At 31.2% G+C, this 23,483-nt stretch overlaps 1 protein-coding gene across 6 annotated transcripts; it reads left to right on the forward strand.

Annotated features, from left to right (window-relative positions):
• The first annotated feature begins 177 nt into the window (after nucleotides 1-177).
• LOC109602097 (long-chain-fatty-acid--CoA ligase 4) lies at nucleotides 178-23,409 on the forward strand. Of its 6 annotated transcripts, none has more exons than XM_049966442.1 (10): nucleotides 185-327; nucleotides 12,690-12,755; nucleotides 16,621-16,759; nucleotides 17,482-17,589; nucleotides 20,057-20,272; nucleotides 20,337-21,101; nucleotides 21,159-21,471; nucleotides 21,531-21,794; nucleotides 21,852-22,130; nucleotides 22,190-23,409. In XM_049966442.1, the coding sequence occupies exons 2-10, from the start codon at nucleotides 12,736-12,738 to the stop codon at nucleotides 22,342-22,344; spliced, it is 2,259 nt and encodes a 752-aa protein (XP_049822399.1). In that variant the 5' UTR covers nucleotides 185-327; nucleotides 12,690-12,735; the 3' UTR covers nucleotides 22,345-23,409. The 6 variants fall into 6 exon arrangements, with proteins under 6 accessions (XP_049822402.1, XP_049822399.1, XP_049822403.1 ...); XM_049966446.1 differs by having other exon boundaries at nucleotides 17,482-17,523; XM_049966445.1 differs by lacking the exon at nucleotides 12,690-12,755 and having other exon boundaries at nucleotides 178-327.
• The last annotated feature ends 74 nt before the right edge of the window (nucleotides 23,410-23,483 follow it).

The following is a 23,483-nucleotide window of genomic DNA, read 5'->3' on the forward strand; positions in this document are numbered from 1 at the left end:
CCGGAACACCCAACCGCGTATGACATATACCGGCCCGACCGAAATATTGATCCCGTTCGGTGTGCACATGGTGACGTAAAGAATCACGCCACTCTCCCTTCCAATCATGTGAGCGCTCTTATTGGCGGAGGCGAGAGACAGGCTGTCCGAAAATACGAACGGTTCCCTAACAGACACCCCGATACGCGGACCCGCTTGTTTATTGCTTTCGCGTTCGCATTTTTCAACGGGGTGGTACGGTGTCAGTGCGTCCGGACCGTACAGAAGACCGGCATAAAGTAAAAGGTCGAAGGTTCCCGTGTCAACTGAATTGGAAACTGTTTTGCGGTAAGTCCGTCCGTTTCGTGTTTTTGCGATCGCGAACCAAATTTGTGTGTTACGGTTAATTGTTGTTATCTCCGGCGATTGTTGCAACGCGTCGCCTTTTTGTTTGGATAGGTTATGTGCGTCGCTTTCGCACACCGCCTATGCGAATGGTCCACGACATATTATTTTATTCTCGTTGTCCACACACACACACGTGGTCGGCACCGAGTATTTTTTGTTGTGCGCGCAAAAACGGGTTTCTTTTTTTTCCCATATTATTCTGGTAATTCAACCGTACCGTGAAAGGTGGCTGAACCCGTTGTCTTGACCTACCTGACGCGGCCGCCACAGACCTCGATTTCTACTGTAAAAAAACCACGTTTCTGTAGTTAACCCGGCATTTTGTACAAAATGGCCCACGGACCCGTTGCACGCAGGATGTCCGTAATTCTGTAATTGAAAGGAGCGTTTTCGTGGTGACAAAGTCCAAGGGTTTTGTGGCTGCGCCTCTTATTGTTGCAAATTGCACAAGCGGTGCGAACAATGTTCAATGTAATAAAACGTAAAAAATGACATGGGGGATTGTGGGGAACAGCTGATGTGACAGTTGACAGTTCTCCAGGCGAACAGCTGGTCTTGACAATTGGCCTTTTTTGACTAGAAATTGTGGCCACAATTAAAAGAAATTGTTGCTCTTACGGTTAATACCACTTGTTAACTGTTACTTGTTTTATGGAAGTATATTAAACCTGTTAACATCTTTGTTAATTTGTATAAAAAGGCTTCAAAATGTGGTTTATAGTTTGCATAAAAATAACTAAACTTGACTTATCTAAAGGTTAATTAATGACAACCAAGATGAAGGTGGGTCAAAGTGTCTATTTTATTTAATAACTGTGTATAAAACCATAAAAATACCAATAAGCAGTGTTTATATTATCAAGTAAATAAAATTGGTTTTTGATACAAGCTAACGTGTACCAGGAAATCGGATAAAAAGACCACAAACGGCTGAGAATTGTGGAAGGCTATAAATTAAACATAGTTTCCATAAAACGATTAATTTATTCTTATTAAAAACTGCATATTTATAAAGGCATTTGCAAATAATAAGTAATAAATTGTAATAATTCTGTAACAGTGTAGCTGATTAAATTCCTAAGCCCAATTCAGCTTAACAATCACCTATAAAAAAACAATTAGTAGTATAAAATCACGATTAGTCACATGAATGGTTTCCCAGTCGTGTCAATAGTATAAACAATCGAATCGATTTGTTTATTTTTTCCGGTTTTCAAAGCCACGTCGCCGAAAGCGATACCTAATCAACCCTCAGGGCCCAGGTAACGGTTTCCCGCACCCCCATTATGTTGGTGGACAGATGCGGGACCTTCGAATGATTCATCCGGGTTCTCCCATTTGATAACTGCGTACTGAAATTTTAATTGACGAAAACCCGAGTCAATTTGTAGGTGAATTAATGTTTTCGTGACCCAGTTATTAGCGTCGACAATGTCGATCTAAAAATCCGCGAGGTCGCAACGTTGCGGTGCGGGACGGTTTGGTTGGCGCACTTTGAAATTTATTGTTGGTTTATCTGATTAATACGTAGCTTTAATTTAATAACACAAAAACACACTTGTTTCGCCTTGATCTTCGATCTCTATTCGAAACACATTCCAGTTTGTTGCTTTATCTACTAGAGAAGTTTTGATTTTTTTTTTTTCGACACTGTTATGTAGAAAAACATGTTACGTATTAATCCATGTGGTGATTTTAGAGCTTGTGTTTTCTCAGTGCCTCGGATAATATTTACTGAGTATACAACACAGGCGGTTCGTTCGATCGTTCCACGTTTACCTATATGTTCCGAAAACACGGTCTAATCGAAGAATGTAAAAAATTCGGTTGTCGGTCAAGGTTAAATGTGTATTTTTCAGATATAAATAGACTATTTATTTATAAAATAGATAAGCGGAAATTGTTAATAATTTAAATTTGTGTAGTATGTTTAAAAGTATATTCACGTACCACTTTATTTGTGCCATTACTTTAATTGCACAATTTTCAGACGTTTTAGAACATGTCTCGGACAAATTTAAGTTACAGTTGTTGGGAAATTTTATGAAAGTAATATATACTTACTTTGTAAATATATCTCCTTAAAATTTTAAGGTCACATGTGTAATTTTTTATTTCAAATGTGATTTGTCTTTAAAATGTATGATTCCTAGTAATTACTGACACATTAAATCATCTTAGGTTTAGAAATTACGATATTATTGGTAAATTTCAACTTATTTTATATTGTTGACTAAAAACATAAGTTAGGTTAGGTTAGGTTAAGTTAGGTTAGGTTATGTTATCCGTCAAATATTTATTATTGAAGTACACTGGTGGCCAGAGAAATAGCACAAATTACTATTTATTGTCAATTAGGAAACTTATACTTACATATAATATTAAACAAAATAAATGAACAATGTGGCTGCTCATATAAATAGCAGACATTTCAAAAATATATTTATTCAATCATATACATAATTTATAAAAATTGTTAATAGTTTGATCCCTTTGTCCGTTACCATCACATGTACACTGCGTGACATAGATTCAAATTGAACTCTTAAGACTAATTAATGATTCATCTAATTTAAATGCTTTTTGGTGATTTAACGGAGACTTCATGCCATTCCATAAGTCTTCAATTGGATTTAAATCTGGACTTTGCACTGGCCAAATCGAGAACCTCAGCATGATTATCTTTTAACCAGTTTTGAACGACTTTGGAGTCACTCTTCGAATCATTACCATGCATAAAAATCCAAGGTAATTATCATTAACAAATGGTTCCATTACATATCTCATGATCTTTATATATGGTTCATTTTATCAATGATTTTCTGTTATAACATGTCGGGAAAAGAGGGCCCAAACCATAACGTTTCCTTCATCGTGTTTTAAAGATTTTGTAATGTCCCTAGGGTCCAAACTTTTATTTAGGACGACGAATGTATTGTTTATTGTCTGATCCTATTTTATTGAACTAAGACTCATCATTCTTTACCAAAATTTTGCAGGATAATAATATATTTTTGTGTAAGCCTTACAAGTTTTGTTCATTGGGTTGACATTTGATTGTTCTGCTAAACACACTGGTGTTGTATGATACAATTAATTCATTTTTATTTGTCTAAAAGACAAGGAAGGATTTCGTTTACTGGTTCTTCTAATTTGTCAGTCTATAGAACAAGTTGTTTTTTTATTTGATCATTTTCTAATTGTATTTTCAATTGAGTGTGTGGTTTCATATTTATTAATAACATTGTAAAGCAATTTTTGAGAGCATCTTAAGTTTACATCTATGTCAGCAACGTTTAGACCTTGATGTGTAATGTTAATTATTATTTCCCTCTTCTCTGGAGTGTAGAATTTCTTTCTTCCCACTAAAAATATATATAATATAAATCTCACTAAGAATAAATTCTCACAATTAAAAGTGTTAAGTTGTGGTACAAAAGGTAAATGTAGTTTTTATGAAATATTTTACAACCAATTTGATACATCACCTTGTACAAAATTAGCGATAAACATTTACAACAATACAAATTCATTTAGATCGACATCGAATATCGATCCATTATTATATCGCAAAACGTTTTTGCATTAAGTTGTTTTGCAGTGCAATTTTTTAATCGGATAAGATAAATGTGCGCGTGCTCAATCGACCGAAATCCGCTTATAATTCCGGTTCGTGACTTGGTGACAAAATTTAATTATAATCGACGGGTCATAGGTCCATGTTTGGTAATAATTAATTAATTAATCTTTGATTTGGTTAACGGAACGCGTGGTTTTGTCGAATGTGTGGCAATTTATGATGTCGCGCAAGGTGAAAATTAACAAACAATTTATCATAAATTATGTTTATATTTTTACGAAACGATTCTTGTTAAGTTTGCCGAAGAAATTTTCTGTTCTATAGAAAATGATGTAGTTGTTTTGTTATCGCGAACTGTTTCTAATATTAATTTTATTGTTGAATTGGTTAATGACATTATTTTATTTTTATTGGATTATTTTAGAAATTTTCCGTCATTTAAATTTTATTTTTAATCATTAACAGTTGCACGTGAAAAATAAACAACAATAGATAATTACGGTTGTTTTTTATTAATTTAGACATTGTTTCAGACATTATAAATTAAACTGATGAATTTATAACCACACATTGTACTCAGTGGTCACTAAAAAAACATTAATTTAACAACTATTGATAATGTATTATTAGTTGATAATGAGACTAGACTTTTCAAATGATCCTTTTGTCATAAAAAAATACACATGCAAATTTACGTCAAGTTTGCGGACGCGTTTTACATAATTAACTGTCCGAATTACGCACACCAATTTTCCGAAACGTCGTTCAATTTCAAGGTGGTGAATTCCTTACATCAACTAGTGGTGCCATAAAAATTGTCGTAATTTATTATTTAATTATTTATAATAATTTAATTGATAATTAAAAGAGTCCTCAAAATTTCCATTAATTGATCCAAGATGACCAACCAAACCAAAAGAATTGAACAGTTCCCTAAGATCTTATAAATTTCTACATTTTCGTTTCTAGGACCAAGTTAAAAGGTGGCAAACTAAAAATATGTTAAACTTTGTTACAGCAACAATTTTTACTGTAAAAATAATGAAAATGTTGAATTTAATTGTAGTATTTATAAAAGTACTGAACAATTCATTGGGATCTTACACATTTTTCTTCTTTCAATTTTCATTTTTGAAACCAAGATAAATGGTGGGAAACTAAAAATAGAATATCATTTCTTATAGCAACAATTTTTACTTTAAAAATAATAAAAATATTGAATTTAATTGTAATTTTATAAAAGTATTGAACAATTTCCTGATAACTTATAAATTTCTCCATTTTTCATATCTGGAACCAAGTTAAAAGGTGGCAAACTAAAAATATGTTAAACTTTGTTACAGCAACCATTTTTACTGTAAAAATAATAGAAATGTTGAATTTAATTGTAGTATTTATAAAAATAGTGAACAATTTACTGGGATCTTACAAAATTTTCTAAATTTTCATTTTTGGAATCAAGATAAAAGGTGGGAAACTAAAAATAGAATAACATTTCTTACAGCAACAATTTTTACTCTAAAAATAATAGAAATATTGAATTTAATTGTAGTTTTTATAAAAATATTGAACAATTTCCTGATATCTCATAAATTTCTCCATTTTCCATATCTGCAACCTAGATAAAAGGTGGCAATCTAAAAATAACTTAAAATTTGTTACATAAACATTTTTTACTGTAAAAATAATGAAAATGTTGGATTTAATTGTGGTTTTTATAAAAGTATATATATTCACTGATATTTTATAAATTTTTCCAAATTTTTATTTCTGGAACCAAGATGAAAGGTGACAAACTAAAAATAGATTAAAATTTGTTACAACAATTTTTACTGTAAAAATAATGGAAATGTTGAATTTAATTGTAGTTATTAGACTATTGAACAATTCTCTGAGATCTTATAAATTTCTCAAAATTTTCAATTCTGGAACCAAGATAAAAGGTGGCAAACTAAAAATAAATTAAAATTATTTATAGCAACAATTTTTACTGTAAAAATAATGAAAATGTTGAATTTAATTGTAGTTTTTATAAAAGTATTGAACAATTTCCTGGTATCTTACAAATTTCTCCAAATTTTTATATCTGGTACAAAGATAAGAGGTGGCAAACCAAAAATAGATTAAAATTTGTTATAGCAACAATTTGAATTGTAAAAAAAAATGGAAATTAGTTGTTATATGAATAGATATTTGTCAGTTTTTGAACATTTCTCGTCAATTTCACCAAAAACCCAACTAGTAGAAGCGAGTCCAAAGTCCCAAATATTTAATTGTGTGTTACAGATTAACAATAAATGCTGATTAAACGGGAGCCTGCATCCAATATCCGGTTAGTCACACGTTTAGGGAAAAAGTGACGCGTCGAACCGGAGGAATTTGGAACCGACACCGGTCACGCACCGACCGGGGAGAGTACCAAGTTCAGTACCGGTGTTTAATAACGAAAACGCGTTATCGCGATAACGTCGGGATAGCGCACAAAACATCGAGACGAGCACCGCCTCAATTTATTTCGTCGCGATCGTTCTTGGCGGACGGTAAACCTGAAACGAGTACATTAAGTTCGCCGGTTATTCGTTTAAACAGTTTTCGGTCGTTCTCTCTCTTTCTCAAATTAGCACATCATGATCAATAAGTAAGTTTTGTGTGTGTGGATTTTATTGTGGTTCGTGATTTTTTATTTGGTTGATACTAAAAGAGATGTGAATTAACACGAGTGTATTTTCGTAACGCAAACAAACCGTTTGATTGATGTGTTACGTTTTATCGTTATCTTGTTTGTTCTTTCCTTCGGTACGGATTTGTGCGTTTGACACTTGTTGGAACGTGTAATTTCGTTCTGTTTTGGTTTCGTGACGACTTGTGTCCAAATAATTACAATAATTTCTCTTGAATTTCACTAAAGGACTGTAATTTTATTAGTTAATAACTTGTTACGTTGTCAACAACTCGTTTAAACTGTTATTAACTTAAAATTTCTGTTATTATTACTGGAAATTGTTTTATTACTGTTTAATTTATTCAAATTGAATGTACAAACTCTAAAATTTACATTGTTTTTTAATAATTTCTAGTTTTATCTATTTTTTGAATTCTAATATGTTTTAACTAATTACTAAAAGATTCATTCAAGTTTTATGAATTAATATTAATTAATTTTTTTTAATCTTTATTTTTTTACAGTACTATTTAATATATATTATACAGTTTATTAAAATAACAATATTTATTTTAATTTACTCTTCTGTTTATTAAAATTTTGTCACAATATTTATTTAAATTTAACTTTCAATATCAGTTTTTGTTAATATTACTAATTAATATTAGAAAATTCATTAAAAAATACTGTTTATTCTGATTTAATCTTTTGATTATTAAAATAATCTCAAACAATTTGATTTATTTAAATTTAACTTTCAATATCAGTTTTTGTTAATATTATTAATTAATATTAGAAAATTCATTAAAAAATACAGTTTATTCTGATTTATTCCTTTGATTATTAAAATAAACTCAAACAATTTGATATTTAAGGCCAGTTTTTAATATTTAGGAGTTACAATTAAACATTTTTTTATAATAATTATTTAAATTTATTTTTTAACATTTAACAGTTTTTGTAAATATAATAAATTAATATTTGAAAATTCATTAAAAAATTTTGTTTATTCTAATTTATCCTTTTGATTATTAAAATAAACTCAAACAATTTAATATTTATGGCCAATTTTTAAATTTAGGAATCACAATAATTTTATTATAATAATTATTTAATTTTAACATTGTTAATACTATAAATTAATATTAGAAAATTTATTAAAAAATACGATTTATTGTGATTTATTCTTTTAATTATATATTATATAAACTCAAACAATTTAATATCTAAGGCCAATTTTTAACATTTAGGGGTTACAATTAATAATTTTGTCATAATAATTATTTAAATTTATTTTTTAATATCAGATTTTATTAATATTACAAATTAATATTAGAAAATTCATTAAAAAATTCTATTTATTCTTTCGATTATTAAAATAAACTTAAACAATTTAATATTTAAGGTCAATTTTTAACATTTAGAGGAATTATTATTAATAATTTTGTTATAATAATTATTTAAATTTATTTTTTAACATCAGTTTATGTTAATATTACTAATTAATATTAGAAAATTCAGTAAAAATACTGTTTATTCCGATTTATCCTTTTAATTATTAAAATAAACTAAAATAATTTAATATTTAAGGCCAATTTTTAATATTTGGAAGTTACAATATTCTTAGGATTATTCAAATAAATTTCATTAAAATAGTTTTACAAATTAAACTTACAATATCTTTACATTAATTATTTATTGGCGTCAATTAATAATTTTAAAAATAATTTACTATTATTGTAACAGTTACAATGAATGAAAGCTGTTCATAATAAACAATTTATTACGTGTAACTTTGTTTATTAACCAATCCCAACTTAAACACACGTTATCTAATAACTAGTTGTAGTATCAACAACAATCTAATTATTTATTTATTTTTTCGACCAAAAATCAGATTGCACAAGTCTTACTAAACAGTTTTTGACCGTCAAAACGTAAATATAAATCCACGTCTAAAAATAAACGTATAATAAATGTGCCATGAATAATTAATCGTCAATTACTCTCGTTTTCGAATCAAGATAAGAAAAATATAATACTCGAACTTTAGGTCCAATTAACCGACATTGTTTCAAGGTGTCGACTAAAATTCCAGGCCTGGGTTAAAGTTCGGTCCTCGATAAGATTTTTTTCATTTGGGTCCTATTGATTTTGTTGTCTCGAGGTCGGAGGCGCATCCGCCACATTTTCAATTTTTTATTGGGACACTAATTAAAAATTGAACGTTGTGTAATTTGTCAGACCTTCGGATTCGTTTCTAGTCTTTTCTTATTTGTGTACAATTATCCATCGGAATAATTTAAATAGAATAATAATAAAAGGCGATAATTATTAATTATATTTTAACTGTTCTCGTGTAACCTTCATTTGTAGTCTGCATTTCTGACATTCACTCGTCGATTTCTGAGCTAAGTGCTACATTAGTTTTCAAGTGCTGGGAAATCCTTGGTAAAAATTGTTCAGTGTCACGTTTTCGTTTTAGGATCATGTGAGTTTTGTACACTTTCCTCATCGATTTTTGTTTATTATTGGATGTAGCGTAAGTGAAATTCGTTGTTTAAACAGCACTCGTGTTATCTGTAATGTTTTTTTATCTCTTAATCGCCCGTTAAGACTTATTTTACGAGTGGTTTGCGTTGCCCGATCCCAAACTGTGGTGTGATATTAAAGAAACGTTGAAAAATTTATTTCGAAGATTTCTGCGACGAAAAACACTAATCGGAATGAATTTTCGGATTTTCGAAAAACAGTCCAAAGTCGAAGGACCCGATGGAAAAATGCCAGTGCGAAAATTGAGTTCAGTTTCTGTACGCCGTCAATATTTACACCGGTTCTAAAAATACGAATCGCACGCGACCTACGAACCCGCGGTGGCGTGATGCGCGGCCCGAAACAATAAAACGCGGCAGCCTTGCAATTTACATTCGTACATTTCGAATGTGGTGTAATCGCGACTTGTTTGCAATTTTAATTTTTTTTTTTTGTATGTGAGTCGATAATTGAAGGCGTCCGCCAATTTGTGTCGTTGATAACGAATTAGCGGGAATTAATATGTTATTGTTTCGACGATAATGTCATTAACTGGTGTTGGGTGACACCTGGAATTCAGTTTCGTTGTTTTATCTACGTTTTGTCGATGACTATGGGATAAAATAATTGGGACGAGATTTTGTATACAAGGTTGCAGAATTCGTACATACTTATTGTGATAGAAATTATCAAATGATTTTTATCTTTGTTCATCAGTTTTTAAAATAAATTGAAAAATTTATAATTTACTAATTTACATGAAAATTATTAAAAAAAAAATTCCACGATATTTAGAGATTTAACGATGACGATGAATTTTTTATTAGAATACTAATTACTTTTTTAATTTATGTAAAAAATAAGGAAATCTTAATTTTTATACCGAAATATATTAAAATTTGTGGTTAATTTTAACCTATTAACAATAGGTAATGTCGAAAAAAGTACTATAAAATATGTATGTATATTTATTTATGTTCAAAAAAACATTTTTTTTTATCTACAGTGTATTTAATTATACATTTATTAACCTTAAAATTGATTATGATATTAAGGTTAATATTAATAACATAAAATATCTATAATAGTTGAATTTATTATTTTATTGTAGTTTCTTACAGAATTATTCATTTATTGACTATAAAATTGGTTAACCTACAAACATAATTGAATTAAAAATTTTAAAGAGTCTGTTTTGATCTCTTAAAAATCATTTATTGATACATCCCTTTTTAAAACATAATAAAATATCTGTAACAGTTGATTTTATTATTTTATTGTAGTTTCATTTATTAACTATAAAATTGGTTATCTTATAAAACTAATTGAATTAAAAATTTTAAAGAGTCTGGTTTGGTTTTTCAAAAATGATTTATTGAAACATCTCTTTTTAAAATAACATAAAATATCTACATTAGTTGAATTTATTATTTTAATGTAGTTTCTTATTAATCATAAAATTGGTTAAGCTATAAAAATAATTGAGTTAAAAATTTTAAAGAATTTCTTTTGGTCCCCTAAAAATGATTTATTGAGACATCCCTTTCTAAATTAATATAAAATATCTATAATAGTTTGTTTGTTTTTTTATTGTACTTTCTTAGAGACAAAAATAATTGAATTAAAAATGTTAAAGGGCTGTTTTGGTCTCCCAAAAATGATTTATTGAAACGTCCATATTTTAAAATAACACACAATATCTATAATAGTTGAACTTATTATTTTAATGTAGTTTCTTACAGAATTATTCATTTATTAAGCATAAATTGGTTAACCTACAAAAATAATTTTGGAATTAAAAATGTTGAAGAGGCTGATTTGGTCTTCCAAAAATGATTTATTGAAACATTTTTTTTTTAAATAACGTAAAATATTTACAATAGTGGAATTTATTTTTTTTTATTGTGGTTTCTTACAGAATTATTCATTTATTAATCATAAAATTGGTTAAGCTACAAAAATAATTAAATTAAAAATTTTAAAGGGTCTGTTTTGGTTTCTCAAAAATGATTTATTGAGACATCCCTTTTTAAAATGTAAAATATCTGTAATAGTTGAATTTATTATTTAATTGTGGTTTCTTAGAAAATTATTCATTTATTAACCATAAAATTGGTTATCCTACAAAAATAATTGAATGAAAAATGTTAAAGGGTCTTATTTGGTCTTCCAAATATGATTTATTGCAACATTTCCTTTTAAATTACATAAAAGGTCTACAGTAATTGAATTTATTTTTTATAGTAATTTCTTACAGAATTATTCATTTATTAATCATAAAATTGGTTAAGCTACAAAAATAATTGAATTAAAAATTTTAAAAGGTTTGTTTTGGTTTCTCAAAAATGATTTAGTGAGACATCCCTTTTTAAAATATAAAATATCTGCAATAGTTGAATTTATTATTTAATTGTAGTTTCTTAGAAAATTATTCATTTATTAACCATAAAATTGATTATCCTACAAAAATAATTGAATTGAAGATTTTAAAGAGTCTGTTTTGGTCTTACAAAAATAAGTTATTTAAAGATCCCTTTTTAAGATAATATGAAATATCTATAATACTTAAATTTATTATCTTATTGCAGTTACTTACAAAATTGTTCGTTTATTAACCATAAAATTGGTTAAACTATAAAAATAATTTAATTAAAATTTTCAAATGGTCTATTTTGGTATTGAAATATACCTTCTTGAGTACCATAAAATATATATAATAGATAAAATTTTTGCTTTGTAGTTTCTTACAGAATAATTAATTCATTAATTTTAAAATTGATTTAAAATAAAAATAATTGAATTTTTATTTTGGTGTTTTTAAAATGAAATAAACCAATAAACCATTTTCAATTTGAAACGTCTCTTTTTTGAATAATATAAAATTTCTATAATATTTAAATTTTTTATAAATAAAATATGCAAGTTTTTAATTGAAAATTAAATTCACATTTTATTATTTGCGTAATACCTCAGAATTCTGCATGGTTTTTCCATATTTTAAATTAATCATTTATCTATGTGCTTATAAACTTTATAAAATATTGATTACATTTTAATTTTTTTGCTTTTTAAATCTGATAAATGATAAATTTAAATCAAAATTGTGTTATGTTGTGTACTTTCCAAGCTACTATTATTGAGTAATAAATCATAAATAACAGTAATTGCATGTGAAGTAATATTGTTCAATGCCTAAAAATATCCAAGTATAATAATGGTTAATTACGAAAATACGATCCATTTGTTTACATTATCAATTTACAAGCTCTGAAACACGATTTATTTATTTATTGAACATAATAGAGTACGTTGTTAGGTATCAGTCCATTAATCACTGCGTCGTCAGTCACGTCGCACGTAACAATGCCACAAAAATCGGTAAAGGCCCTTCTTTTAGTTTGCCAGCCGCACACTTCCGGCACGTGAGTCTTGAACTTCGGAACGCATCTGCTGTTGCCCAAGCGAAATTGACCTGCCGAGTGACGCGTCACAATCGTTTCAATTCCACTCCTGTTTTTTCCGTTTCAGAGTCCGGTGAATATACGTATTTGTTGTTGAGGAGACGTCGACCGACATGTTTGTCGAGGAGAAAGCGTGAGTAGACGCACGAAATTACGCACCGGAAAACTACGCACAAGACGCATGATTCCCTCCTTCTCTTTTCTTCTCTTGTTGTTTCTCTGTTTTTCTGTCGTTTTCGGCCTGACGAAAGCTGTTGCATGAGCCGTTTCTTTTGCACGTCACTTCCGCAGCTGTTCTCTGCTCATTTCTTTGCGTTTTTTTGACGTTTGTGAGTTGTTTGCATAATTTTTTTTGTTTGTTTGGTTGTCTACGAGTTTGGGTCGATTGTATTTGTTTAGATAAATAGATTTTGTATTTACAAATATATAATGTTTATTAAATTGTCCTATTTATCTGGAATACTTGTAAAATGTTTAGAAAATTAATGATCATGCTAACTTTCAATTATATTTTGTTTGTAATGATGATTATGAAATAATTATGCAAATTCAATTATTCATTTTAATTATTTAATACTAAATAAAAATATAATATATATACAGGGTGGGTGATCCATGGAAGTTATTTATTAGAAGTTTTATGGAGAACGGAAAAAACGCCGGAAGTGGCATCAACTTTGTTATCAATGGAATATAATATATACCTATATCTAAATCCAATAGTTTTTGAGTTTTTATTTTTTTTTTGCTAAAATATTTGACAAATTGATGATCTAACTAAAGTATCTGTCAAGTCACAATTTTTGAACCTGGCAGGTTAATTAATGATGTACTCCTTAAGCAAAGACCATCCTATAAGGAGTCATTATTAGTACTCCCAAATTTTATAAAGGATTTTTGGTATTTACGTTTAATTTTGTGCCTCATAAAACTAAAAATATTTTTTTTATTTTCAATGAAAATATTGTATTTTTTAATCTTACACGTAATTACAAACAAAATAACTATACCTAAAACTAAGAGTTTTTAAGTTTTTAATTACAAAAATTTTGTCATATTGATGTTCTAACTAAAATGTCGTTAAAGTCCACCAATTTTGATGCTGGAAAGTTTATTTTGAGGGCATACACGTTAACAAAGATCCATGATATAAGGAGCCATAATTAGTACTCCCGAATTTTATACAGGGTGTTCGTTATATTGGTTTAATCTTGTGAATCTTGAAACATCAATATATTTATTATTTTCTATGTACACCATGTATATTACGTATTGGGAATAAAAGTTTCTTATAGAGCGCTCTTTGGTTAATGCATATGTCAAAAATAGACTTTCCAGCCTCAAAATTGATGGATTTAGAGATATTTTAAACCATCAATAAACTGTCAAAATGTTTTTAAAAAAATTAATAACTAATAAATTTAGGTATGGTGTATAGTATATTAAATATATTTGCTATTACACAGAATTTAAAAATGCAAAATTATACAGGGCGTTCCTATGAAAATAATAAAGTTGATGTTACTTACTAATTAGAAAAATAGTTCAAGTAAAGTTTCATGTTCAAGTATATTTTCCGTTCGCCATTAATTTCTAAGTTAATCACACTGTATATTAATTCAATATAATTAAAATTTTAATATATAATACAGATTAAAAAATAATGAAAATAGAAATTAAATGTGTATATAATAATTATGTGTTACATGTACTTAATTAATTTATGAAAAAAATTAATTATAACTTCCGAAGTGAAAATTGAATTTTAAAAATAAATATAAATGGAAAATAAAAGAAAATTTAATTAGTATACATATTCAGTATGAGTTAAAAATCCCGTTTTTTAACAATTTTATTCCATTTGGCAACAATGTAAAAATTTACACTTTTGAAAATTTTTATTTACAAAAAAAATATTAAAACTTCTGAAGTATATGCAAAATTATTATAAATGGAAAATAAAGGAAAATTTGTATACATATTTAGTATGAATAAGTTAAAAATCCCTTTTTTTTTACAATTTTATTGCATTTGGCAACAATGTAAAAATGTACCCTTTTGGAAATTATGATTTACAAAAAAATATTTAAAACTTCTGAAGTGAAAATTAAATTTTAAGTATATGCCAAATTAATATAAATGGAAAATAAAAGAAAATTTATATACATATTTATTATGAATAAATTAAAAATCCCTTTTTAACAATTTTATTCCATTTGGCAACAATGTAAAAAATTTACACTTTTGGAAATTCTCATTTACAAAAAAAATAATTAAAACTTCCGAAGTGAATATTGAATTTTATTTTTTTTATTCCATTTGGCAAAAATGTAAAAAAATTACCCATTTGGAAATTACCATTTAAATATTAAATAAACATATTATATATTTTCAATTCTGTATTTTCGTATTTATTAAAAACAATTGAATTTACATTTTTATTTGTCATTTTAAATTATAGATATAAATTAATATCGTTTGGTGTTTAGAAATGAAAATTGTATTAAATTAATTTTTAAATAACCATTATAAGAAAATAAGTTGATTAAAATTGATTGAAAGTTGCTAATTAAATACTAAAAGTGGATATGGGATATTTTACTCCAATTTTGAAACATCATTTTCATTTTCTGCGGTTTTATGAATTTTATTTTCAATTTACAGTTATCAACTTCAGACTTGGCCTCTATTGCTGCTGCAGATGTAATCCCAAAATTTGTATATTGTTATTTTTCTAAAAATGCCAGATTTTCACGCAAGGTTACAGAAAAGTAACAAATGAACAGGTACAATCGGTCGAAACCCAGATAAAAACCTTGAGACAATCTATCAAAAATCGGAAACTTAATTGGTGATTCAGCATTTAGGTATTATCATCAAATTACAATACAAAAAACAATATATTGTCTAGCATGAAGGAAGATTCCAAAGTCCCCTGACTTAACGATCGATAAAAACAATGAATCAATCGAGTTTATCGACTGGAGCTTTACCCCCGTGCGAAGACAACATGATCGCATCGTGCCTGGAAAACCATGTCAAAGATCCACATTGTTCCAAACTGGACTATGCATACAGCGTACAATCACAAACAGATGAATCACAAACGCGTTCGTGTTTTCGTCGAAATCCACTCAAGATTTTAGCCCGCTGTGTAGCCGGACTCGTATCCGATTGAATATCCATTCGGGTCAGCTCGTTATCAACGTATCGATTCTTATCATTTGGTCGAATGTTAAAAAGCACCGCGTTTTGTCGGCTGCACACCATTCGACGATTCGACATAACGACGCGAATATCGAAACAGTTCAACGTGGTGGTGGCGGTTTGTTTTTGTGGTTCACTGTTGTTGTGATTGTTTTTTAGGGGTTGTTTATATTTTGGGGTTTACGGTCTTTGGAGGACAACTATTCGCCACGATGTATCTTGGGTAGGTTCAGTTATTTAATTTGGAAATTAGGTGGAATTACTGCAAGGTGCACGGAATAAAATGTGGTTGATTATCAACGTACAAATAATAAACATCTCAGAAACAATTAACAATGAGTAGTGGCTTTGAATTTTGAACCGGCAACATCTAATTATAGAACCACAATAATATAATCAAACAAACCATTAAATCTGATTAAGATGATTGCAAAAACCGGCTCAATCTCACCCTTGACATTGACATCCGACACGATGCAAATGACTTAATGAAGTTGATCGATCGTTATAATTGATTTATTGACCAATCTTCCAAATGGTATTATGTATATGTATTTGTTGCTATCGCGGTACCATTTTCCGGATGATTGGTAAATTTTGCAGTTCGGCACGTTTGCTTGCTATTTTTATTTTATTGACCATTAAAAGCTAATAATAATAATAATAACAACGAGAATGTTATACAACATCTTCCTTCTTTTCTCAGAACTGTTGCTTGTTTGTGTGTTTTATTGCCACCTTTTTAATTGCAAATCAACGATATATTAACGATTGTTTATTTGTTTCAACAGGGATATGGATGGCGTGGGCTTCACACTGGCCCTGGGGGCGCTCAAAGCTCTGGCCCTCATCTACGATATCGTCACGTTCCCCGTTTACCTGATCCTCCAGAGACCGTGGGTGGTTCGCCAATTGTCAAGGAAGATACAGGTCAGTCAGGTCTTTGCCGATCACTCATGGTTATCGTGAACAAGCACACACAAGCTAAAAGCTACAAAAAAAAAACCAGATCCTCATCCGAAAATCTCCCGCATTCGTTTCGTTGTATTTTGGCTTCGATCCTCGCATGATGCACACCACAAAGACACACGCACACGACGTATTTTTTGGTGGATGGGTGTTTCCACGGGTTTGTTGCACAGGATTATTTGTTTTTATCGGTGATTCTAAATTCAATTGGGTTAAAGATAAACGGAGGACGTGTCATAAACAATTTTTCTTATCTTGGGAGGGTTAAAGGTACAACTAGAATTAGGTCCGGTCTTTCAGAGATTTAAATTGTTTATGTACGGAATGTTACAAGCACAAAAATACTTTTTCCTATTTATATTTGATAGGAATTTAGTTTGTGGATTACTACTAATTGATAATACTTTGGACTTTGGACGTTACTATCTCAGTAGCAGATCAAAAAATTAATATAACATTCATTATCACCATAAAAATCAAGATTTCATAATTAATTTGTTATATATCGGTCTGGATTTTATTACGTGTACTTTTCCAAACTATTTAAGGGGATTAAATGTTTCCGTGCAACAAACGCCGTTTTGTTTGTTTGTTTTTATTTATGTTTGTTGTTATTTGTGTTTGTTTTTTGAGGGGACTCTCGACAGGTATCACAATTGTGTGCTCACGATAATTGTTTATAGGGAGTTCTGGTTGCCGTTGAGGCCAACAGTCCAAATAATGACGTAAGCATTGATATTAGTGGAAACGATACTAACATACCTAGTGAAACGCCGTCTAAAAACCATAAGGTACAAGTGAAGACGCCACTTTATTATTATTATATATCTATATAAATAATTAATTAATTAGACCACCAGTAATTAATTAAAAACCATTATAATGGCGGGTGTGTGGTGGTGAAGAAAAACGGTGATTTTTGGGCGGATTTGGATTTTGGTGTACATTTTTTTGAGTGTGTATTTTACAGGTTGATAAACTAAAACCAGTACGTTAAATCCGCATTGCATTTTTAGCATAGGCTTTGGCGGCGAAAAGGTTATCGAATGGCCGAGATAATGAGGAACGAGCGCGTCGCAAACATCGTGCAATTACATAATTGTCGCCCAGTGAAGACGTTCCTCGGCGAAGGTCGCCATTATCACAATCGGACACTGTTAACTTTATTGCACGGGTTTATCATCACGTCGCCTCTCATTGTTTCGGTTCTCTGGTGTTATTTTGTATCGGTATTATCGACTTCTTGCTCTTGATTAAGGTTACGTAAGCCGTGGAGATTATTGAAAGCACCTGTGCGGATTGTGTGTTGCAATTTGCATCAATTATAAACGATCCCGTCACATGAATGAGTTTACAACTATCTCCACAATCGCACCTGAGAACTAGTTCTCTTGTCTCGGCAACTACACTGAGCGTCTTTTGATGTGGATTGTTTGGATTTCCCTGATTAAATAGGTTTAACCAATAATAATATTTGAATATTTGCGGTTTTAGGCATCAATATTTTAAATTACTTTACTTTTTATACATTTAAAGGTTATAAAAATAAACAAACTTTCATTTCTTGTTAAATTTTTATGTCCAAAAAACTCATTTTGTGGGTTTAAACACAATTTATTCGGTTCATTTTTAATTAATCTGTTTAACTATGAATAAAATGCCTCAAAGAAGACTTTATTTTGAAGATTTTGCCACTATAATGGCAATTTTGGCAATTTTGGAACATGATAATCTGAATCAACTGCAAATATCTCAAAGGTATAATGTCTCACAAGATGTAATCCCAATTTAAGACAGGGTGGTGGTCGGCAACAAGCTTCGACCACAAGACTGTACCATTTTCTTATTATTTTTGTTAGACGGAATCACACATTCTTTTTGCATCCAGGCTTTGTGCAGACCTGCAATCCCTGTAACTCTGTCATCCATTAGAAGGAGGTTGCATGAAGCTGGTTTTGATACCTTCTGTTAAAGAGGGAGCATAAGATTGCCTATTAAGCATGGACACCATCTAAGGACTGGAGACGAATGGTTTAATTGTTTGTTGACAGATGAGTCTATGTACATGTTATATCAGTCAGATAGCTGAATTTGGTTTTACAAAATTATGACTCAGATGTGGTGGCCCCCACGTCCACCACACTGCAATCTAATTGAACACGTGTGGGATCATCTTCAGAGACAAAATGTTTCATTATTTGTCAATTAATTTGCTGGTTTAAAGATTCTGTTGCTGATACAATTTTGCTTCATTTATCCAGGAGATACCATTGTTTATTAAAAGTTATTTTATAACAATTTAAATCATCCACTTCAAGAAACCTACAGTCTAAGCCGTGTAGGCAGTGTAGGATTAACGTACTGGTCTGAGAATTGCATGAGATGAGCTTCCTAACGCTTCCGACGATTGCATGACTAACGATCGACTTAAGAGAGACCCGTTCTATTTGGCACGGAAAAATGGGAACGCGCTGGCGAAATTAATCTATGTCACTGACCTTGGCCAATGTTATTTGGATGTGTCTAAATTTGCGTACTCAGGAATTTGTCACGGAAGGATTTCGGATCGTTTTGCTATTGTTGTTGCAGAGGTCGAAGATCGACGCGTGTGTCGGCATTAATTTTAATGTTGAGAGCAAAAATTATTGTAATTTATCCATCAGTCCGTGTGACACTGGAATATATGATGTTACTGTTTTGTTTCAAGGACTATATCACGTGTATGCAAAGTTCACTATGGAATTATCATAAGTTTTTAATCTAGGAGGATCATTTTTTATTTATTTACTATCTGACTATTGTAATTTTAGTTATTATACATTTTATTATAGTCGGTTGTTTTGTTAACGTGAATCGGAACAGTTTTAAATGACCTGACGAATATTTTTAGTTCAATTGTGTAACCCACTACTATTACAGTTGAATATTTTTATTACGTTATTAGTTGTCAGGTTTACGACACAATATATACGAAAACATGTATTTTATTTTCATAATTTATGGTAGACAAGTAAAATCATTTATGACTGAAAGTAATAGTCATTCGTCCATCTGAGAAAATTAGCTTAATTCGTCGGCATTCAAACTTATCTACACGTGTATTCAAAGTTCACCCACTCATCTTGATACCACACTTATCCGATTGTTTTTCTCGGCGACACCTACTTACTAATTAATTGACTTTGGGTTTTGTTTTTATTTTCCCATTAAAACCTTTTTTTTACCACATATTAAATGTGTTATTTATTTTCTAATTAGGCGAAACAAATCACGAACGATGCGAAGAGCATCACCTACACCTCCACCAGCGAGCCGGGCAAACACCACGTCGCCCTGGTGCGCGAGAACATCGACACCATGGCCAAAATGTTCGAGTACGTAGCCCGCACCTACCCGAACAAACGGTGTCTGGGTACCAGAGAGATCCTCGGCGAAGAGGATGAGAAACAACCCAACGGTCGTGTGTTCAAAAAGGTACCAGATCCACCCTCACAATTAAGTCCCAGTTAATTAATCGTACTCGTCGCCTATTTTACAGTACAACATGGGTGACTACAAGTGGAAGACGTTCTCCGAAGTCAACAACCTGGCCACCAACTTCGGCAAAGGCTTAAGAGAGATCGGCAACAAACCCGGCGAAAACATTGTAATCTTTGCCGAAACCAGAGCCGAATGGATGATCGCCGCCCACGGTCTGTTCAAACAGAGCATCCCCTTGGTGACGATCTACGCCACTCTCGGAGACGACGCCATCGCCCACGGCATCAACGAAACGGAAGTCACCACGGTGATCACCAGCTTCGATTTGATGCCCAAGTTCAAGAACATCCTCAAGCTCACCCCCAAAGTTAAGACCCTCGTGTACATGGAAGACCAGCTCAAATCTTTAGACCCCAATGGTTACAAAGAAGGCGTAGAAATCATTAAGTTCTCGGAAGTGTTGACCAAGGGTGCCAAATCCGAAATCGACTCCAGACCACCAGGACCAGAAGACCCGGCCATTATTATGTACACGAGTGGCTCCACGGGTGTGCCAAAGGGCGTTATTTTGTTGCACAAGAACTTGATCACCACTCTGAAAGGTTTCTGCGATTCCACCGACATCTACGACACCGACGTGATGATTGGCTTCCTCCCTTTGGCTCACGTGTTCGAATTACTGGTTGAGAGCGTTTGTCTTTTAACCGGTGTGCCCATCGGCTACTCAAGCGCCCTCACTATGTTGGATTCCAGTAACAAGATCAAAAAGGGTACCAAAGGTGACGCCACAGTTTTGCACCCCACTTGTATGACCAGTGTACCCGTAAGTCTTTCTCCAATTACCACATAGTTAATATTCTAATGGGTTGGTTGTTTCCAGTTAATTTTGGACAGGATCTCGAAGAACATCCAGGAAAAAGTGAGCAAGGGTGGCGCCATGAAAAAGATCGTCTTCAAATTCGCCTACGATTACAAAATCAAGTGGACGAGACGCGGCTACTCAACACCCTTAATCGACCGAGTCATATTCAAGCCAGTTAGACAATTGATGGGCGGAAGAATGCGACTGGTGATTTCGGGAGGTGCACCTCTATCTCCCGAAACGCACGAACAGATCAACGCGTGTCTTTGCGTCACTATTGTCCAAGGCTATGGATTAACGGAGTCAACGTCTTGTGCATGTGTCATGTACTGTATGTATTAACCTACGTTACGCAATCCATTGTAACTAATTAAAATTCTACGTTTGTAGTCCACGACAAGAGTTTCGGTCGTGTCGGTGCTCCATGCACGATCTGCGATATTAAACTGGTGAACTGGGAAGAGGGCAACTACAGGGTGACCGACAAGCCTTACCCACGCGGAGAAGTGTTGATCGGCGGCGATAACATTAGTGCTGGTTACTATAAATTGCCCGACAAGACCAACGAAGACTTCTTCGATGAGGGTGGCAAACGGTGGTTCAAAACTGGTGACATTGTCGAGGTTCACAACGATGGCGTCGTCAAAATCATCGGTACGGCTTATTTATTTTATTAATCTTGTACTTGAGGATTAATTTTTGGGGTTTTAGACCGCAAGAAGGATTTGGTGAAGCTGCAGGCCGGCGAATACGTGTCCTTGGGCAAAGTCGAGGCACAACTGAAGACTTGCCCGTTGGTCGATAACATCTGCGTCTACGGCGAATCGTCGAAACACTACTGCGTCGCCTTGATCGTTCCGAACCAACAACAACTGAGAGACTTGGCCACCAAGAAAGGACTGCCGGAAGATCTGTCGTTCGAGGAATTGTGTCAATTGCCCCAAATGGAGAAGGCTGTTATTGAAGAACTGAACGACCACGGAAAGAAAGGTATTTTAAAGGTTTAAATGCAAACCATGAGCGTTGTTTAATTGTGTGTTGTTTTAAAGGTAAATTGGAGAAATTTGAGCTTCCCGCCGCCGTCAAACTCGTGACAGAAGTCTGGTCTCCCGACATGGGACTCGTAACGGCCGCCTTCAAACTCAAACGAAAAGACATCCAGGAACGTTACCAGCACGAGATCAACAGGATGTACGCCTCTTGAAACAGGAATTAAACGTTCTGAAATGTTTTTAAATGTCAACATAAGCAAGCGAAAACGTGCATTCAAACGTCTTTATAATCTTATATGTGTTTCCTCCTTGTTGCACGCCTATAAAAAACGCGACAGCTAAAATTGCACTAGGTTTAGTTTAATGCGCGGTGGATTTTCATTTTGTAATATATCGTTTTTTTGTATATTTCGTAGTGTAAAATATGTTTTAATTTGCGTTTTTTGATTTTAATATGTATCTAGCGAAATTTTTTATGTTATATACACACGTATTTTTGTACATAATGTTTAATTGTATATAAATGCATTTTCATTCAATTGCTTATGCCTTGTTTTGTAGTTTCAATTTTACGAAACTATGCAATACAAAATGTTCTAGTTTTGTATGTTGTTTGAGATTATGAACAGAAATGCAATTTGGCCAATAAGAAACTGCATTTTCTCTTAACGAATCCTTTGTTATTATTATTATTCTTGTTGTTATTATTTTAAAATTAACTACGCCCTAAAGACTGTAAATAATGTAATTTTATTGAGGAATTACTTGTCAAGTCGGTCCAACCACTCAAGCTTAGGATTTTTCGGACAAGTAAACGATTGTGTAAATTTGCAAAAATGTACATAAATTTAGTACAACAATTACTATTAGATTAAATTAATTGTTTATATTAGAGAAACATGGTGCTGAAAGATAATTTTTTCATAGGATCAATCTCCATTTATCCTTGAAAAAACCGTTCGAGAGAAAAATCGTTTGAGCATTATATTCATGTTTTTTTTTTTTCATTGAATTATTGTGAACTGAATCCTTTACAAACTTAAGATTTATTTGGAGTAGTGTAGAAACGGGTTGGACAATTTTTTAGGATTACATAACATCACAATTCTCCTTATCATAGCGTAATTTAGAATCTAAATTTTAGATTTATTTTCTTCTGAACAAGAGCCTTTTGATAATGTATTATTATTGTAAGAATATTTATTTAAAATAATGTGTGAATGAAATCCAGTATGTATATTATGTGCAATAGAGTAATAAATTTACATAATTTTAAATTGCTTGTGTTTTATTTATTTCATCCCTGGCAATAAATGTGAATTTAATGACTGTTTTTAAATTTAAATTGATT

Source organism: Aethina tumida, chromosome 4 (genome assembly GCF_024364675.1).
Source record: "Aethina tumida isolate Nest 87 chromosome 4, icAetTumi1.1, whole genome shotgun sequence".
NCBI classification, from domain to species: Eukaryota; Metazoa; Arthropoda; class Insecta; order Coleoptera; family Nitidulidae; genus Aethina; species Aethina tumida.